This window comes from Mustela nivalis (assembly GCF_964662115.1).
Source record: "Mustela nivalis genome assembly, chromosome: 7".
NCBI classification, from domain to species: domain Eukaryota; kingdom Metazoa; phylum Chordata; class Mammalia; order Carnivora; family Mustelidae; genus Mustela; species Mustela nivalis.
Window position 1 is genome coordinate 100030919 of NC_139026.1, and position 21687 is coordinate 100052605.

Here is a 21687-nt window from a genome sequence, read left to right on the forward strand (position 1 = left end):
ACACACACTGTGGGATGAAAACAGGAATATGAAATATGAAAGGCCTCTTCATAAAATTCTCTTACTTTGGAAGATGTCTCTTTTTGGTTTTAAACACAGGGGGAAAGCTTTTACCTCAGAGCCATCACTTCCTTACACCACGTCTTCCCTCTCCCTGGTGTTAATGTTCCATGTAATGCTAATTAAATGCACATGTGTAACTATTTTAAGTATTACAAAATTCAAGGCACTCTAAACTCCCTCTTCCCCAAAAAATAAAATTAAAAGTTGCTTATCTGTAGACTTTACAGAGGACAGAAAATTGAATTGTAAAATCATATTTCACAGAAAAATCTTAAATTGACTAGTCAGGCTATGAATACTTGATTGTGGTAGGAACAGTTCAGAAATAGCCCCCATTTTAATTCATTTGGAAAAGGTGGCTATTCATTATACAGAGTCGTTGGCTCAGGAAAGAGAACAGAAAGGGCTGAACTGTCAGGCTTAACACATATGTGTAAAACAAATATTCTCACTCTGCTCTGAATTGAGCCTGCTGAATATCACATTAGGGATAGAGTCCAAAAGGTGGGCAGAGACGTACGCTAGCATGAAGAAATGCGATCCACAAAAAGCACAGAGGGGATATTTCCATAGATACATATTATTAAGACACAGATCAGTAAAGATACTTTCATTCCCAGGTTGTTAGCAATTTGAAACTCATGTTTATTATATGTCAATCGAACATTTTAGCATCAATATCTTAAAAATGGAAGTGACAGGGAAAGGCAGAGTCTTTGAACACTATTTTCAGAAATGGCAGTAATCCTGGAAATAATCACGCTTCCCCCATCAAAGCCATATAAAGGATAACTCTCTGCATCTTTACTTAAGGAGAATTACCGGGGGGAGCCCGTACCTAGTAAAACTAACAGACCAGTGAAGATAGAACATGATAGTCTGTGTTAAAGGAGATCTTTCACTTTCCACAGAGAGATGAAGGGGGGAAAAAAAGCAGAAGATCTTACCTTTATGATGGTTTGCACTGGATACAACTTTCCCCCACAAGGTTACAATAAATATTATTATTAGCAGCTTTCCTTTTGTTGCTTTCTGTAAGTATCTCTTACTCATCCTGCAAATAAAATAAAAATAATAAAAACCCTAAGTATATGAAACCACTGCTTTTTCTTTATAATTGTGCTACATTTAGAGCTTTCATAACACCTGAACATCTGAAAATGGCATTTATTGTATTTGAAATGCTGTTTACTGTATAAATTCCGAAGAGAAAGAATAAAAGTATTCCAAACAAAGTGCCTTGATATGATGCAGGAGATAAGAGAGGTCCTACCTCAGTCAGTCTTCATTCACTTAACAATAGCCTAAATCAACTGGGAAACATTACCATTTTTCTCCATATAAATATAGATTTAACTTATTCACAAAATCCAAGGCACAGTTGTTTGAATAATCTTTAAATAAGTGACTTTATCTTACTCTTTTTTTCTAGAAGATTCCTTTTTCAATGCCAAGTCAAATGGTCAAAGCAAACAGTTTAGATAAAATGTGTTAAATGAATTCCTGTCCAGAATAAACTCATTTCAAATCTGTTATTCCTAATGTGCTTTAAAAAAAAAAAAAAAGTCACCTGGTACAACTGCTTCTCACAATGCCACTACTAGAAACACACAGATGTTTTAATATTGTTGGAATCCACTGTTCTGTACTTTATCAGAAGTAGGAGAAAAATGGAAAAGCAGAATGAAAAATACGAAGTAAACCTTTTCAAGTTGAACTCACAAAACTTGGGAAAACAAAGAAATGTTCCAATATAATAATAGTTACCTATAATAAAAGCACAGCACCTACTTTCTCTAGCACTTTACATGACAATATTTATATTCTTAACAACAAATGGTGTGTATTTGTATGTCCATTCTCTTTCAAAGATCAAATTTGGAAATTTGCCTATGGTCATGTTTAATGATAGGCAATTCTGGGTTTGAATTTTTACTATAATTCTAAATTCCTTATATTAACTACCACTTTGCTAAGGGGTAAGTGAAACTAATATAAAATAAAATTCATCTGTATTTATTTATTAGGTATATAAAATATATGCCCATCACTTAGTGCCTTCTCAGATTAGGGATAGAGTCCAAAAGGTGGTCAGAGACGTATGCTAGCATGAAGAAATGCGATCCACATTTACTCTGTTGTTGTTTGACTTCGAGACTCCTGCCTTACCTCTAAGGCAGGTTCACGAGGTCACTTTCTGACCTAGTCTGATTCCTCTTCCTCTTGAATTCTCTAAATTAGCTTTCTTCTCACACTGTTACTTTCAAAATTCCATCTCTAAAAATTGACTCAGTGATAGCAATGATGGCTATAATTTGTATAATTCTGATGAGGAGTTTTTCATATGGGTAAGTGCATTAAAAATGAATTATATATTTTAGTATAGATATATGCAAGAATTCCTTGGCCTGGAGAAGCTGTGTGCACCAATTCAGATTTTGAGGAGACATTGTCACACGATTAAGAACATGACTAATTGCTAAGTCTGACGGTTTCGATTTGAGTCCAGTCTGCACCGATTTCTGGATCTCCTACTTCAGTTTCCTCTACTATAATACAGGATAATGCATGTGAAATGACTGATCTATTGACTGGCATGCATAAGGGCTCAATGACTATGAGATTAGAGAACATTCCAGTCATTGGATGTTTCTTTGGTCCTTGAGAAAGGTCAGTCCCATTCATAAGAAGATTGTAAGGAGTTTGGGTCATACCAACAATGACCAGGTACTCTATGAACTTCAGTCTTATGACATGTCAAGACAATGTACAAAGGGATAAGTGTTTGATCTTTTAGATTAGACTGTTTGGTTTAAAATCCAGTTTCTTGCCTACTGACTATATTACTTTAGACTACTTCATAACTTAGAGTATTTTTGTTGTCACTAAAATGAGGATAATAATAAATATCTACACCTCCTAGTGTCAGTATAAAGACTAAGTCCACGTAAAGAGTTTAACACTATGCACAGAAGATGATTAGCACTCAATAAACATTAACTGTTACTACAGTCATCACTTGGTTAGTCCAGCATTTCCCTCAGAGCATTCTGTGAGGCATCAATTCCACAGCATGTTCATACAGTATTAGTGAACAACATGGCAGGAGAGGCAAATGTATTTGTCTAACTCTAGCTTCAACAAACATCCTCTTCTAACAAGAGGCATATTTGAGTGTGCAGCATTTCCAGAAATCTTTCTCCACAGAGTAACCCACGATACTAGTGTTCTCAGGAATCCTCTGAGGGAAATAATCTGGTTTTGTACTCTCTCTCAGAAAACTAAATACTCATTTTACATAATCCATTATGTAGCCTTTGTTTCCTCTCAGCACTCTTAGTACTAGTTTTGTTCTGAGATTCTACTTTTTCTAACATTTTTTTTAGCTATCTTGCCTCCCCACTCTACATTCGATCCCTGCAAACTTATTGTACTGCATATCATATAGCAAAATGAATAGTTTAGCAAAACTCATCTGACAAGAAGAACTGCTTAACATAATTCCTGATAATAGCTTTTCCATAGCAAATGGCCTCTGCTACAAGGTCAATGACCCATTGTATTTTCCATATCACTGTGCACCCACCAAATGGGATGACAGAACTGACAGCTGGTCATACTGATAACTAGACATCTGCAAATGGAAACACCCACAAAGTCACCAGGCTGTCAAACTAAGAAAGGAAGGGGAATACAGTTCAAGTGGAAATGTGTAGAGACCCCTCTCCCATCCCCTCCAATCAATTACTATCTTCTTTAGCACTATTTCCTGAATATCTCTTAAACATACACACTTGCTTTCATCCCTTCTGAGATACTTCAATTCAGACCACCAAAATCTCTCATGGGCCACAGCCTCTTAGCTGGACTTCTTACAGTCAGTACTGTCAGCTTCTGGAACTAAAGACAAGTCTGGGTCTGCCCTTTTTATGATTACATTTGTAGTATTGAGTATTCAAAAAGTGCCTAATACTGTTGACTGAATAGGATACAGTGTAGCCAAATATGTAACTGTGATCATGGGACATCCTTTATACAATTAACACCTTCACAAGTTCCCCCTTTCCTACAGAAGGAAAGACCCTTAACTTCAGCAAGATATAAAAAAAGAAACACCTGAACCAAAGTTAAACATTTTTTTAATTATCTCTAATCTTATTATCTGCCTCTCTTCCCCATCTCCCTCTCCATACATACTCACAGTCTGTGTTTTAAATTCACTACGCTTCCTCAATGTCATCTGGCTTAATCTCACTTCCACGTCACTTGAAACGTATCAGCCATTCACTCCATCCCCCAATCCACTCTCATTAATGCTAGCTTCTATTCACTGTTCAAGATGCAGGCCAGAAGTCCCTCCAGATTTGTTTAGGACCAGGTTGAGCGCCCCTCTTTATGCACACCAGCCACGTGCCACACTACGATAATTTTCATTTACTTATCTCCAACCCTCACTGTCATCTAAGATTCCTGAAGAGGGACTGTGCTTCATACATTTGTGAATACCTCGGGTCTGACCCAAGGGTCAGTTTTAGTAACTGGAAAATGATTCTTTGCTGTAGTGGAACCTTAGAGCCAAATATACTGTGTGGTTGTCAACGGGAGGAGGAGACAAGTATGTTTCATTTCTTTAGGATTAAAGTTAGGAAAGGACAAACAAAAAGAAGAATTTGAGAAAGTGGTAGGGTAGGGGGAGACCAGAAAGGAAGAAAAAGGGAGGAATCCAATCTGGAGTGTGTTTTATTCCAATTGATTTTTAAATAACAATAGAGTTTGAGCAAACTGAAGTGTAATGGAGTGAAGGGGAGCTTTCAACAAAGGCACATTATCAAAAAGGAGAAAAGCTGAATGGTCCATTTATTCCTGACCCTCTATGAGAACACAGAGGAGGGGGCATTCACTCAATATTCAGTGTGTAACCAAGAGACCCCATTTAAATATGTCTACCACAGTCAAGGGCCAAGTGCACTATCAGAATTGTCCCATTCGTCTGTAAAAATGACAAAATGTAAATGACTTCTTTAACAACAAAATCTGAAACTGAAGGATAAATAACACAGAGGACAAAACCTTGAAATTGCTCCTCAAGCAGCCACAGCTTGCAAGGAGCACAAGGCAAACAGGATAACTGAGCAATGGTAACCTTGGCAGGGAAGGATGTTGAAAAGTCACCAACGTAGAAGACTGACAATTAAACCTTCAGACTTTCTCCCACTCCTTTCTTTTGTGTGATGTATTTCAGTTATATTCTCTGAGATTCAGTCTTCTGAATGATTGTGAAACCCTGTGCCTCCCCACCGATGTGAAACATGCATTTAACTGTAAATAAGGACTGAAAAACAATGATGCTACTAGATCAATCATTTCCCCATAAAAACAGAAAGTAAGTTTAGCTGAGCTAAACAGGAGAAGACGGGAGGAAAAGGGGAGTAATGGGGGCATCTAGAATCCAACCACTCGAGCAAAGCTCTTAGGCATAAGACACTTCGGTGGTAATAAAAGCCACACAAGACAATATATATAAAGGTCTCTTTAGGAGTCTCCTCTACATGGATCTAATATTTATAACAACACAGTGTTGGCAGGGGCTTTAACACCACAACCTAGTATAGGAATTTACCCTGAGGTGGAATGCTGCAATTGAGAACACAATTTTCTCCTCACAGGGACCAGAATGATGTTACAAAATTTAAATCAGATTTTATTACTGCACCCTACTCCTTTCTTTAAATCCCAGAATTTACTTACTTATTAAAACAAAAGTAAAATCTAAATTTCTTACTGAAAAGAAAACTCAACCTCGTTTGCCCTCCCCTGCCCCATCTTGGCCTCTCTGACCTCACTTCACATTCCTGTTTCCTTCCTTCCCTACAGTGCAGCCACACTAGCCTTCGCTCTGTCCCTCTGTGGGGAGAGGTCACTGAGAGGACGTGACTCATCATTCACCTATGAGCTGGATTCAGACAACCGAAGGCCCCTCAATCCCTCCCCTATCTTTGGAATATACATTCTGTCCACCATTTATATAGTGGGAGCTGTTTCAAGGACAAACTCTTGAGAGCGCAAGGTGCTGTTGAGGTCATCTGGAATGGTATATGTGACTGAACCCCATTAAGGACCCTTTGTATCCTTTTAAGAGTCTGGTGGGTGGGTACAGAGATCTACTCTGCTTGTGGCCACCCAAGACAAGCCTCATATATAAGTTCCTTTGTTTATTAAATCTGCCACCTACCAATCTGGGACAGCCTCCCTCTCTCTTCAGTTTCTCCTCACCCTCCAAGAATGGGAGCCACTTGTAGATTTCACCCAGGCAACTCCCAAGGGTGCAAACCAACACCCTCATGCCAAGCTTGTTCTACACCTTACACTAACTGCTAGCTCTGCCTTAGAGCCTCCACTTTGCACAGTGAGCTTCTGTTTATGATTACATGCACAGAGTGCCTCCTGACCTGCTGGCCCTTGGGAGTCAGGAGAAAGCCACCCCACGCTCTCTCTTGCTCCCACTCTCCTATAGAATTTGCTCCATTTGTTATAATCTGAAGTTATCTTATTCACTTATTTATACGTGATGAGAGTTTATTTCCTTTTTTTTCCCATTAAAATGTAATTTCCATGAGGGCAGGTCCTGTCTATTAGTCACTGCTCTACCACAAAGAATATCTACATCATAGAACATTAATTAATACCTGTTCAATGAAGGAAGAAAAGTGCAATGATTTTATAATCAGAACAAAAGAAATGAATCCTTTTAATGAAGAACTTTCATTACTTCTAGGTTAAAAAATTAAATTGCTATCATATTCAGCAACTAGGAATGCCGATGGCAAGAACAGTGTACACAGTAGTGGAGTGAGAGGAGATGAGGAAAGAAGCAGACTGAGCAGGACACAAGGAAAGGGAATCAGAGACCAGACTGCTCTCTCAAGAAACATGCAGAGATGAGAAGTAAAGATAGAGTGGTAGCCAGAGAGATTTGAACAAGGCAATGGGAAGGAGTGAGAAGGAAGAGAAAAGGTAAAGATATAAGTGATGGCGGAGTGTGAAGTAAAGTGTTTCTACACTTGCACGTTCTACAAGTATAAGTTATTATTACAATATTGTTATCGGAATGTTATTATTGTTTATTATTACTTTAAATTTTCTTATTTTATACGGAAATAAGCGTGTCTTCCAAAACTATTCTTTTTTTGCTGGTAGGTGATTAGAAAAACCCTACTGTATCATGTTTAGTGAAATAAGTCAATCAGAGAAAGACAATTATCATATGATCTCCCTGATATGAGGAAGTTGAGAGACAACATGGGGGCACTAGGAGGTAGGAGAAGAATAAATGAAACAAGATGGGATTGGGAGGGAGACAAACCATAAGGAACTCTTAATCTCACAAAACAACAAAACAAACTGAGGGTTGCCAGGCGGAGGGGGGTAGGGAGAGGGTGGTTGGGTTACGGACATTGGGGAAGGTAAATGCTATGGTGAGTGCTGTGAAGTGTGTAAACCTGGCGATTCACAGACCTGTACCCCTGGGGCTAATAATACATTACATGTTAATAAAAATATGTTTTAAGTATTACTTAATTACTTGGGAAGATTTGTCAGTTAGGTAATAAATTGTAATACTTAAAATTTTTTAAAAAGGGGGCGCCTCAGTGGGTTAAGCCTCTGCCTTCAGCTCAGGTCGTGGTCTCAGGGTCTTGGGATCGAGCCCCACATCAGGCTCTCTGCTCAGCAGGAAGCCTGCTTCCCCATCTCTCTGCCTGCCTCTCTGCCTCCTTGTCATCTCTCTCTCTCTCTCAACCAAATAAATAAATAAAATCTTTTTTTTTATAAAGATTGGTTTTGTTTTGTTTTGTTTTTAAAGATTTTATTTATTTATTCGACAGACAGAGATCACAAGTAGGCAGAGGCAGGCAGAGAGAGAGAGGAGAAAGCAGGCTCCCTGAGGAATAGAGAGCCTGATATGGGGCTCGATCCCAGGACCCTGGGATCATGACCTGAGCCGAAGGCAGAGGTTTAACCCGCTGAGCCACCCAGGTGCCCCTAAATAAAATCTTTTTTAAAAATTTTAAAAAAGGAAAAAAAAATTTAAAAAAAAAGAAAAACCCTACTAAATAGAATGTCTAGAACCACAATTTTATAACACTGTTGGTTTTATGCAAAAATCACATCAAACTTGACTAGCATTTTATGACAAATGCTATCACTCTATCTAGTAAGGTATTTACTGAAATAGCAATTATATTTAGGGAAGCAGAAATACCTATATTGAGGTTAAAGATTAAAGTACTTTGCATATGCAAGAACATATAGTAACCAATTTAAGGGACAATCATATATCTCTATCAATAATCTTATACTATGTGTTTTATCATCCAGAAGTAGAGGTGGTTGATTCTAGACATTTTCATTATTCCTATATATTTTGTTTTCATTTTATGTCTTATATCCAATATCAATCACAATATAGCACTTAGGCCACACTTACCAAATATGTTTAAATTAAAATATCCCTGCTGACCAACTAGAATCTGGACTTCCCATCTTATAAACTATAATCACAAGTTTAGAGAGTTACATTTTCATATGCCAGCCATTTGACATATGGTTAGCTTCTATTTCCTTAGGTAACTTCAAAATAAAAATTTTGGAATATTAATCAGTTTCTTAACTCTTTCTGAATGAAAACATTTGCTTTAAATTTTTCATTTTATTGGATACATCAAGTGTTTTATGATGAATCTACATTTGGGATTTTATCCAGTTAACTCAACCCTGGAGATTTAGCCAAAGAAAGCTCCAGGGGTTTCTTCCCAAGGCTTGCCTGGTAACAAATACAAGCTTCATTTAAGAACCACAACTGCTTTCCTCCTTCACCCAAATTTTATATTTCCATTCATTTTGCCAAAATACTGCAATTTGGGTTGATATAAAAACCTAGAGAGTACTTCTGCTTTATGCTTAGCAATGTAAATCCAAAGTATTTATTTTTTCCAAATGCTTTTGCCAAGACCATAGACCATAATGACAGGAAACAGAAATCTAATAATTAAGCTCCAATCTCTAATAGCCTGAACAGACAAAAAGCTGTAAAACAAAATAAATCAATCACCTGAGATGCCTAAGAGCACCAGAAAGACACCTGCACTGTTTTGCATCCGTTATTACACCAGAATCACTTGTTCTCCTTTTCTATCTATAAAATGGGAATGTCACTATTTTCTCAAGCAGCAACACCACTATAATAAACAAGAAATCATGTGAGTTTGAACTTAATAAAAGATACGTGATAAGTCAGAGGTGTTACTCTTCCTTCTAAGGTCCTTCTCACAGAGCATGCATAGGCTTAGATGTCAGAAATGCCTGCCTGAGTATTATATTGGCTCTAACACACGACTAAACTTGATAAATCCACTTATCTGAGTCTCAATGCCCAGATATGGAATGCAAGAATGCTATGACATATTGGCGAGATTGTTGTAAGAAATAAAAACAATATATATAAAGTATCTTTCACAAACCAGAAAAGAATAGACACCAAAACTGTAGCTATTATATTATTAATAATTGGAGCATGGCCTTCTGGCCAGGAATGAGTGGGAAATAAAAAATGTCTTTGAACAACAAATAAAAGACCCCATATGTTTTAGTCATAGGTGAGAAGTGAACCTACTTTAGGAATTTATCCTAAATCTACAGAATTAAAATGTGAGAATATTAAGCAACAGGCTAAATATGGAGGCAAGCTAATGAACAGAGATTTCGCATGGTTCTGCAAAATGAATAGTGATGCAGGGATAACAGAGAAGAGACATCAGATCTATAAATACACAGTATTCTCAGACCATTAGGTGTAAGGACAAATATTTCTCAAATGCCCGTAGAGACAGGGAGAGCTCAGCATGCTAACTGAAGTTACTAATATTGTTATATACATTTTTACAGTTTTAAATGTACTGGCTTAAAATATATTGGCTTCTTTAATGTATCATTGGCTCCTCACAATAACTCTTTAAACTAAGCTCTGCATGCCTTAATGTCCTCAGAGTACGCATTAGAATCTGGAAGAATAATTTGAAGACAAGACCTAAGTGGCCATGGGGTCTTGAATCCAGATCTGCCCACTGGCTCAGTCCTTATTGAGAGAGTGGTCAAACAATGCTCCACACTCTGTGATGGGTCTCACAAGTACAAGATGCATTTTAAACAGGTGTGCCTTGAAAAAGGCTAAAATGAAGTGCCAGCTCTTGGTTATCCAGAATTTTTTTTTAATCACCTAAGTGCCAGAACACTAGATAAAGGAAATACTATTGTATCTCTTTACTGTGGGCTATAAATAAAATGACCAATCTTTACATGACACACCTTTTATCATTTATACATACTGATGAAAGTGATGAAAGGTGAGTTTGCACTTCCAGAATTAACTGTCCAGTATCTACCAGATACTACCAGAGATGAGACCTAATGGAATTGCTACACCAGGAAAGGCAACTTTAGTTATTGTTGTCATATAAAATATAAAATGTCAATTTAAATTAGAATTTATCTTTTATACAGGTTGAAATATTTATGATATATAAAAATAGTGCACATATTGAATGTACACAATTTGATGCATTTGGACAAGGAAACACATGGGAACCATCACCATTATCAAAGTATACATGTATCCATCACCCCCAAGAGTTTCCTTGTGTCCCTTTGCTGGGTGTGTGTGTGTGTGTGTGTGTGTGTGTGTGTTAAGAATACTTAACATGAGATCTACCCTCTTGATAAATTTTGAAGTGCCCAACACCATATTGGTAACTACATGCACTGTGTTGTACAGCAGATCTCTACAACTTCTCTTCCATAACTGAATTTTATAATCACTGAACAACAACTCCCTCATTTCTTCCTCTCCCTACCCCCAGCAACCAGGATTGTATTTTCTGCTTCTATAAATCTGACTGTTTTAGATACTTCATATGAATGGAATGCAATATTTGTCTTCGGGTAACTTATTTGACTTAGCAGAATGTCTTTCAGGCCCATCCATGTTGTTGCAAATGGCAAGATTTCCTTCCTTCCTACAGTTGAAGAATATTCCATTGTATGTGCATACCATATTTGCTTTATCCATTCACCTGTCGGTGGATATTTGGGTGGTTCTCATACTGTGGCAATCGTGAGTAATTCTGTAATGAACATGGGAATACAGATACCTCTTTGATCCTGATCTCAGTTCTTTTGAATATTTTTCCAGAAGAGCTGAATCTTTTGCTAGCTCTGTTTTTCACTTGAGGGACTGTCGTACTGTTACCTGTCCTGGTTGCAGTATTTTACATTCCCACCAACAGTATACAGCAGTTCTGATTTCTCCACATTATTATTTATTGTTGTTTATGATAGCCATCCTAAGATATGGGAGGTGACATCTCATTGTGGTTTTGATTTGTATTATCCTGATGATGAGAGATACTGAACACCGTTTCATGTATCTACTGGCCATTTGTATATCTCCTTTGGAAAAATATCTATTGAGAGCCTCTATCCATTTTTTTTAAAGATTTTATTTATTTATTTGACAGAGAGAGATCACAAGTAGGCAGAGAGGCAGGCAGATAGAGAGAGAGGAGGAAGCGGGCTCCCTGCTGAGCAGAGAGCCGGATGCGGGACTCGATAGCAGGACCCTGAGATCATGACCTGAGCCGAAGGCAGCGGCTTAACCCACTGAGCCACCCAGGCGCCCCAACCCTCTATCCAATTTTTAATCTTTTTTTTTTTTTTCCCCCTGATCATGGTTGTAGAAGTTCTATATATTTTGGAAATTAACCCCAATCAGTTTTATCTGAAATTCACATTTAACTAGCTGTCCTGTAATACTAGTTGCCAAACTTGTTGACTATGCTTGTTTTCAGTTCACTTAAAATATTATTTTAAGCAAGAAACTAGCATTCACTTCTAAATGGAAACATGCTTCTCTAAAGAAAAAAAACAAGATTAGAATTTTAGAGAAGATGAAAAATAATGAAACTTTTATTTGCTTTCTGACTATTCTTTGCATACAGACTCAAGAAGTGACTAAAATCTATTTCTTCAATTCAGCTGCAATTCTGCTAGCCAATTTTGAAGATTCTCAATTGCTTATATGGTTAAAAATGTAGCATAGTTAGTATAGTATGGCAGTTAAGAGCATGTTTGAAGTCAGACATGGAGGTCAAGAATTGGCTACCTACTAGCTCTTAGAGACATGCCGTTTAATTTCACAAAGCCTCCATTTCCTCTTCCATAGTATGTGGATAATAATAATAATAACTGCCTCAAAGAACTGTTGGGAAGGTAAATGAGTTCATTTATGTAAAGTTTTAAGCACAGATCCTGATACATACCAAGCAGTCTATAAATGCTTGCTACAATACAGTAGTCATTTAAAAGTCTTCTTGATTAACTCTTCATTAAATAAGAAAAAGCCAGTTGGCTGATCTCCATATCCAGATGATTGGTACCACAAGACCATGAAGAGGCCAGTACTAAAGATGTGTCCTTCATTTTTACATGTCTTGATCAAGGATTTACTCCTTTCTCAGTGGTTTTAGACAGTTTGAGGGTAGTGTGTCCGTCAAACCTAAATTTCATGGGTCTTTGCACATTACCATATAATCTTGAGCTACATACTTTCTCTTCATTTCTGTTTGATATTCAGCGTCCCTATTGTTACCATTTGTTTATTGATTTTTTAAAATTATGGACTATTGTTTTGGGGATCCAAATCTGTATTTCCTAAGTTAAAAATAAACAAAAGACAGTATAGTTAGTTACATGGTATGATCAAAGTGAGATTTCATACTGAACCACCTGTAACAAGCAGTATATGATATCAAACAATAAGTCGTAAGTAAATTTGAGGGTAATTGAGTTAAAACTTAAAATGTAATAAAGCCATTTAATTGTAAATAAACCTAGCTTATACCATTTAATGTAAAATGCATGTATACCACCAAATGATGGTGCACTGATGATGTTTATAAGGAAGAGGCTGGATAAATGAAATCTAGACAGCACAAAGCTTTATTTCATATTCAATCTCTTCTCTTATAAAAACTTCAGAGAAAAATGTCAACAACCAGGACAATTTAGATTTGCCTCCTCCTGCCCTCTTAGAGCAATGACTCTATGCTACACTATGGCTAGGAACAAGTAGTGGGAAACAGGCAATATGTAGACAAGTCACAAAGCATCCCCTCCTGAATGATACAGAGATGGCTACATCTCATAATTGTTGGGTAGGGTATCATCAAATAGAATAATAAAGAAAACTTTCAATCATATGTGGCTAAATCACAAGCCTACCATTTAATTTTGTGGGTATTTATGGTAAAAACAGAGCCAGCTCTGCACATACATCTTAAGGTTCACATACAGGGTTCATAATAAAGTATTTCCTTTCCTTATTTAATAAAACTTATATAACTAATAAAGCAAATAATTTATAGTCATGAAATCAGTTCTAATTTTTTGTCTACTCTATGATCCCTAGGATTACTTAAGAATTTTTTTCCTTGAATAAATGGAACAAGATGGGGTTGAGAGGGAGACAAACCATAAGAGACTCTTAATGTCACAAAACAAACTGATGGGGGTTGGGTGGAGGGGGATAGAGAGAGGGTGATGGGGTTGGGGACATTGGGGGGTGTGTGCTGTGGTGAGTAACTGTGAAGTGTGTAAACCTGGTGATTCACAGACCTGTACCCCTGGGGCTAAATATAGATTATATGTTTATTAAAAATTTTAAAAAAATTTTTTAAGAATTTTTTTCCTTTTACTGTAGTGGACTTGTTCTCTTGGGAAATGAGGCCACAGAAAAAATTTACTCCACCTCAGTTCCTTCTCCCTTATGCTAGCAAAGGAGTGCAAGAGTGAAAATAATGAAAAAAATTAATCTTTAAGTTTTTTTTTTTAAGATTTTGTTGATTTATTTGACAGAGAGAGAGAAGGAGAACATGAACACAAGCAAGGGGAGCAGCAGGCAGACTTCCGCTGAGCAAGGAGCACGATGCTGGGTCCATCACAGGACCCTGGGGATCATGACCTGAGCAGAAGACAGATGTTTAACTGACTGAACCACCCTTGGCGTCCCAAGGGTTTCTTGTTAAGATAAAGTTTGTGGTCCAAGAAGGACACATATTCTCACATTCAGAAGAATAACACACCTTTACCAAAAAGCCATTACAACAGAGACCTTCCTCTCAACATAAAACCTTCTGGGAGGTAAGGGAACAGAAAGGCTAAAATTGTATCAGTGAGGGCCTCTCCTCATCTAACCATCCCTGCAAGAGCCCCAATATTAACACATTTCCACCTCATCAACAAAATTAACAAACAAACCATGAAAGAGACAATCACAGCTCTGTGTTGAAAGGCATGCCACTCTACATCCTCAAAAGAAACAAACAGAAAGAGGTCCAAGAAAAGGATGTTTAATCAAGAGCTCACCAGAATCCACCCTTTGCTCTAAGAATAATTCTTTAGCCAAGATTTTTGGACAACCACGTATGTAAACTCCAAGCACATCAACTTTACAATGTATGATGAAAAAGATGACGACACTGGGATGACACTAACTGCATTTTCTAGACACCCCTTGTGTTCGGTATTTGTATAACACTTCATGTATCTTAATGAGCTCCTTCTGAGGGAAGAGTGGAACATTATCAGATTTTAATATAGCAAAGCACCATGCTCAGTTTTCAGTTAATAGCTTAAACACCTGTGAACTCAATTGATTAAGAATCAAAGCAGCAACCACCATGCTCTATAAACCTCTGTCTCCACAGTAAGCTCTACAAAGTATTGCTTTCTGGTTTGTTCCTTTTACAACAAGATTTCAGCCCCTTCTTAAATCTTATGTTTTTACACTTCCCAGTATTTAGGGCTTCCTTTGCTGAATAACATCAATCATTTAACAGGCTCTAACTCTACTTTACCCAACATCAATTGTTTCTAACTGTCCCTAACGTTTTCCTTACGGAAAAATTTGGTTTTCTCAGTCACAGAGCTGGTATGTTCCCAGCAGGATGCAATCACACTACAAAACAGAAGTCAGGGGTTAAATGTTCATCTTGAGAAATTCTCCCAACAGTGAGACTTACTAGATTGTCAAATCATGTCCCAAGGTGGAGGTAGAAGCTGATTACCTGAATCTATTTTCAAAAAATACTCCAAATTCACTGAGTAAAGTCCTACATTAGGGGAGTCAGACCGATCTGAACTACAGCCATTGTCATTTCATACCTATTGAAAACTACGGACCTAACTGCCTCCCAATTTACATACCCTCACTTCATTTTTGGGAACCGGAATTCAAGACACATCAGATAGAATATTACACAAAAAAAATGTGCTAGATACCACGATGATCTTACAGCAATTTAACCAATAATCCCTAAATTAACACTCTTCTTGCCATGTATCATGGATATTAAAGTGCTTTGTGAAGTATTCTGCAAACTAGACCCATAACCAAATCATGTCAAGATAGGGAATATTGTCAAAGGACAAACATTGTGGTGTGTATATTCAATAGACTATTATCGGTCCTTAAAGAGGAATGGAATTCTGAGACATACTACAGCATGGATGTAAAAACATGTTAAGTAGAATAAGTCAGAAGCCAAGGTACAAATATTATTCCACCAATGTGAGATATCTAGAATAGGCAAAATCATAAACACCGAAAGTAGAAGAGAGGTTTCCAGGATCAGAGGTGGGGGCAGAAATTAAGGGTTACTATTTAATGGATAAAGAGTTTCTGTTTGGGATGATGAAAAAGTTCTAGAAATTGATAGTGGTCACAGTTGTACAATGTTGTGAATGTACTTAATTCTACTGAATTATACCCTTAAAATGATTAAAATTAATAAAAATTAAGTTATGTGTGTCTTCTCACAGTGAAAATAAAGAAAAACCATAATACAGCAAGAGTCATAATGGGAATAGTTTGGCTCATCAGCTCTAGCATATAGCGACACTCACTTTCTTCATGGCACGGAACACTATTTGAAATCATAATGTTTATCTATTTACTTTTTATTTTCCCTCTCCCCCCTACTAGAACACAAACTCTACAAGAGCAGGAATCTAGGCTTTTTCTATTTCACTGGTTTATCCGCAGCACTTATGATGCTTCTGGTCACAGAATTGGTACAGAATAAATATTTATGGCATAAATAAATTAATAAATTAAAGAAACACTATAAATGTTCTTTTAATTTTAAGTTTGGTTATCCCACACGATCATGCACTTTTTCTTATGTCTGATAACATTTAATAGCTCTACCCTTGTAGATAGTAGGATAATTTTAATTGTTATTGTATCCTGTATTTAAGTCCTGTCTCTAACACTAGATTCCAAGTTTTGAGAAACCATATGTTAGCTCTGCTTCCCCATAAAATATCTCACCCTTACATAGTGCCATATGGTGTATTAAGAACTTTCACATCCATGATCACATTTGATACGCATGACCATGAGGCTGGCAGAAATAATCACCTAGCAGAGATGAGGAAGCAAACTCGGAGAAGTTAAATGACTTATTCAAGGTCGAAGTTAGTAAGTGGCAGAGCCATAACTCAATATCAGATCTTCCAGGTCAAAAACTGTTTCCATTAAAAGAATGACAATGAAAACATAATTTCCGTGCTTTAAAATAAAATACTTTAAGCTAAGTCCTACTATATTTCTTTTTTGGGCTTCTAAAAAAAGTGCCCTGACCATAGTTTTTTTTTTTAACCCTCAAATAGATGAAAATTATCCATGTCTGGAAATAAATTAAGTGAGCTAATTGCCAAAATAATACTGAGGGGAGGGAGAGAGGGCCTGTGGGGGTGCAGGGAAGAAAGGGTGAGGGGGAAGGAAGGAAGAAGGAAGGAAACAAAAAGCCGCATACAGATCTATGATGGGGCCAGTACGAGCAGTAAAGTAATGAAGTGAAATGTTGGATCAATCTCACTAATTCACCTCTGTAAACCACCTCCCGTCCATTGGTGATGTATGGAAATGCGAGCTTTGTTGTGTCATACCCTCCTATTTCTAAAGAAGATCCAGAAATCCAGAGCCATATATGAAATCCCTCAATTTTTAAATGTTCTCAATTAATTTCACTTCAAGAAAACTCTGTATGCCAAATACAGCCCTTGAGCAGCCAGTATGTAACTTCTGATCTAAGCCATCATTTTTCTGAGTAGGTTATAGAACAGAAAGCACTTTGTAGTCATATGCTATATAAGCTTTGTTTGACAAAACAGGAAGGTGGCATACAAAGACAAAAATAACCTTAAACCAATTAGTTACTTTCCCTGTACTTCTTATTTATCCCCAATTTAAAATTGTGCCTAGACTTACAGACTTCAAATGAATGCTTTTTCATCAAACAACTGGGCTTACGGGACTACTTTAAAGTCCTTAGATTTTAACATGTTTCATTGGGAATGCAATCTTAAAACTGAGTTTTCATTCCATGCAAGAATCCAGAGGCTAAAAACAGAGCATTCATGCAAGGACAAGATCCGACTCTATACTTTAGCAGTGGCACATAAAGATTATAATCGGGAATGAAAGAAAGAAAAGGACCTACTGAAAAGCAGATGTCTTGAGCTAGAAGTAGCAATCACAGCATCTGCACTTTGGCATCGGGCAGAAAACACAGGAGGAAAACAATAAAGCACAAGGTATAAAAATACCAAAGAAGTCAGCTGGTTCTTTTCAGCTGGTAGGAACAAAAACTACAGAGTACAAAAGGGTATTTAGAAGAGTTTGGTAAAAATATGAAGCCTTAAATAGCTTATGGTTCACACAAGCAGGAAAATAGAGGCCACGGAAGTAAATGGAAAATAAAGTGGCTGTACTTAGCTTCCTTCCTAGTCTAAGGCTCAAGGGATAATTCAGAACTACCTCAAATTCAGACCCTTTCACCAAGATCGTAACATCGTGTCTTCTGTGATACCATCGTTCGGATAACAAAGTCACTTCAATTTATTATGTATACGTTTCCAGAAAACACCTTAAAAGGCTATCTAATGTGGTTACCCTTGTCAACATTCCACTCTAACTGAACACGCAGAAAGAACGCAGGGTTTGCAGTAAGAGTACTTGGATTCAAGCGCGGGTCACTGCCTACTGTTAGGTAGATGATTTCTGGAGTCATTTAATCTCTTTGAGCCTCAGCTGACTTTTTGGTTAAATGAAGATAATAATATTTGCCTTAACTATCTCATTCCGTTGCCATGAAGATCACAAGAGATAAGCTATGGAAAGTGCCTTACAACCTAAATGATAATAATACATTATCCAAAGAGTAAAAGGTTCATTGTCCACTGCAAACTATAACTTCACCCATAAGTCAATAGATATTTTTAAACATCTACTGGTGATATAGCTGTGAAAACGATAGGCAAGATCTTTGCACACACACAGAGCCTACATTCTGACTAAAGTTGTAAATATTTAAAAGTTTTGACAATAACATAGTAAACACAGCAATTCATCCTTCAGCTAATAAAGGATTACGAATAAGTTTATGATAATGCTTTGCTTGTTTTCCATTAATTTTCATAAACAGGAGAAAGTAAGAGCGTATCTTAATTAAATTCAGACAACACAACCTAAAATCACATAGTCAAAGTACTGTTTACTAGACATGCGTCATCAGTACATAGTAATTATTAAGCAGTCAGCACAAACATACTTGCTATCAGGCAAACTTAAGGGAAATGCAGCCGCTTACTCAAATTCTGGCTTGGGGAAATACCCTGTATTCATCTAAAACAGCTATTATTAAATGCCTATTTTATGCAAGGCCCTGTGGGGGACAATTGTAAGTGATATGAAGATCAGCAAGCCCTGGTGTTGTCCATCCTTCAAAGACTCATATTAGAGAAGAAATAAGATTTTTAAGATCATGTAAGTAGAGAACGATTCATGGGGTAGTAAATGAGGATTGTAATGGTTTAGAGAGAGACATCCAACTTAGGGGGTCAAAGGTAGCTTCAGAACATTTTGACAAATAGGACAAAGTGCCAGACACGTAGCCAAAATTCTGAGTTAGATTCTGATTATGTCTTCACCCAAGTCCAGTATATGAACAAAATCAAATTATTTCAACCTAATTTTCCCATCTAAAAAATAAAATGATAGAACATTAGTAACTTTCTGACCTTCTCAAATTTTTTTTGGAAAAAAAAAAAAACTCAGGATAGAATAAACAGATTTATCTGAATAACAGTCACTTCATAATTTTGGTAGTTACAGCAGGTGATAAAAGTGAAGTACCCTTACTACTTCTGATAGAGAACATCCTCAATATATGTTAAACCTGGCTCTGAAGTAGGAAATAATTGGACTAAACCTTGAAGCATGCGTAAGAATTTAATAAGCAGAGATAAGAATGGTGTGTCAGGAGGCACCTGAGTGGCTCAGTGGGTTGGGCCGCTGCCTTCGGCTCAGGTCATGATCTCAGGGTCCTGGGATCGAGTCCCACATCGGGCTCTCTGCTCAGCAGGGAGCCTGCTTCCCTTCCTCTCTCTCTGCCTGCCTCTCTGCCTACTTGTGATCTCTCTCTCTATCTCTCTCTGCCAAATAAATAAATAAATCTTTAAAAACAAAAAAAAAGAATGGTGTGTCAAGTCAAGGGAGCAGTCCAGGGAAAGACATGGAATTGGAAATATGCAAGGGGTAGGTAAGCAAGCAGTCTCATTTGGCTACACCCCAAAGTCTATGGAATGGAGTAGGGTTAAGAATTAAATCTCTAGATGGAGAGGAGAAGTGAGTTGGAGAAAAATCGGAGGGGGAGACAAACCATGAGAAACTGTGGACTCTGAGAAACAAACTGAAGGTTTTGGAGGGGAGGAGTGTGGTGAGTCCAGTGGTGGATATTAATGAGGGCACGTATTGCATGGAGCACTGGGTATGGTGCAAAAACACTGAATTTGGATCACAGAAAATAAAAATTAAATTCTTTAAAAAAACACAATTTACCAATGCACACTGAGGAAATGGAAAACCTGAAGAGACGTCTCACAACTAAAGATATTCAATCTATAGATAAGGATATATGTCTCCACAATAGCAGAAAACTCAATAAAAACATTATAGTTTCCCCCCCCCCAAAAAAGAGTTAAATCTCTAACAATCTGTTTTAAAAAATAAGAAAACCAAGAAAGGTGGAGTGACTCTTAATAGAGACACACCCAGAAGGGATAGCTTTAGGACCCACATCCAGGTCCTCTGACTAGAAGGTTCCTGTTCCTTCTACCACATTGCCCTAAAGGAGGAAATAATGATGCCTTTCTTAAAGACTTGTGAGGACTGGAGTTGCTAAAACATATTGAATGCTTAAAGTAGGGTCTTATGCATAATAAGGCTCAACAAGTAAGTATTACCTTGGGGGAGGGGGGTGTGCTGCCATAGCTAACAAATAATTAGAAGAGTCATATAGAAGACCCAGTGGAAAAATCAGTGCCATGTTGACTCAAGTCTTCCAAGAAGGCATCTCTGGCCCTCTCCAGGACAAGTTGGATTTGCCTCCTATACATGAGTCACTGTTTAGCAGGGAGGTTTAGAGTGCTAGATCTGCCATGGCAGTTTCCTACCTGTTGAAAGTCCTTTATCTGTTAAATGTGGAACATAATTCTTGTCACTTACTAAGGTTAGCCTTATCGTTAAATTAGTTAAGACACCTAAAGCACTTAGCTTGGTACCTGACATACAGAAAATACTTAAGTGTTAGCTACTCTTTTTATTAATATAGCTCACACAATAGGCAGAGAGATGAAATAATGGAACCAGAACGTCCCTAAGCCATTAAAGCCAGGAGGTATCCATGTTTCGGACAAACAGGCAGTATACCACAAGCTCTGGCCCTAATCAAGACTCTTCCCACCAAAAACAAACTGCAAGATTAATTGCAGCCTAAAGAAGAACACATCCCATGGAAAAGATCACCCAAATCAGAAGGAAGCAATCATTGCCACATCCTCCTACAAAGAAAGCAGGAAAGTGAGCACAAGTATATATAACAACTTGCATTTTTCAAGGCTCTTGAAGGATGTAATCTTTGTTAGAATTTCAGTGAGAGACTTTTCTTTAAAAGATCAAGTGGATAAAAAGACCCTAAGAATAAAAAATTAGGGACCCTAAGCAAGAATGCAGCAATCCAACACACAATGGCATGAGGCAAGAATCATGTGAACACAGAGAGGATCAAAAGAACCAAAAGGAAGAGAATTTTGCAGGGAACCAAGGTGTATTACCAGATTCTTAGTGACCACGTCCAAGAAATGAATACCGAGTTCTAGTCTATACCACTTGGAGATGGACATAAACATGTCTTAGTCATAAGGTAAATTTCAAAGAATATTTCTTATTCTAAAATGTCGATTCAGTTAGTGTATATAAACATGTCTTAGTCATGTGGTGAATTTTAGAATATATTTCTTATTCCAAAATGTAGATTCAGTAGGTTAACATCATGGGATGTTATACAGCAGAGGTGTCAACAGCACTTCGGCCTTGACTTCTAACGGCCTGATGACCTTGGCAAGGTTGTTTCATCTCATGTTCATCTGCTCTCATCAGTAACCTAGTAG

The 21687-nt window shown here is 37.3% G+C and overlaps 1 protein-coding gene across 5 annotated transcripts in view; it reads right to left on the reverse strand.

The window, feature by feature from the left end:
• TAFA2 (TAFA chemokine like family member 2) overlaps positions 1-21687 on the reverse strand; it is a 483266-nt gene that overhangs the window by 169141 nt on the left and 292438 nt on the right. For all 5 annotated transcript variants that reach the window (XM_082742525.1, XM_082742527.1, XM_082742528.1 and 2 more), the window contains exon 2: positions 1011-1117. In XM_082742525.1, the coding sequence (XP_082598651.1) occupies positions 1011-1116 (106 nt within the window). In that variant the 5' untranslated portion in view covers position 1117. The remainder of the gene's footprint in view (positions 1-1010; positions 1118-21687) is intronic.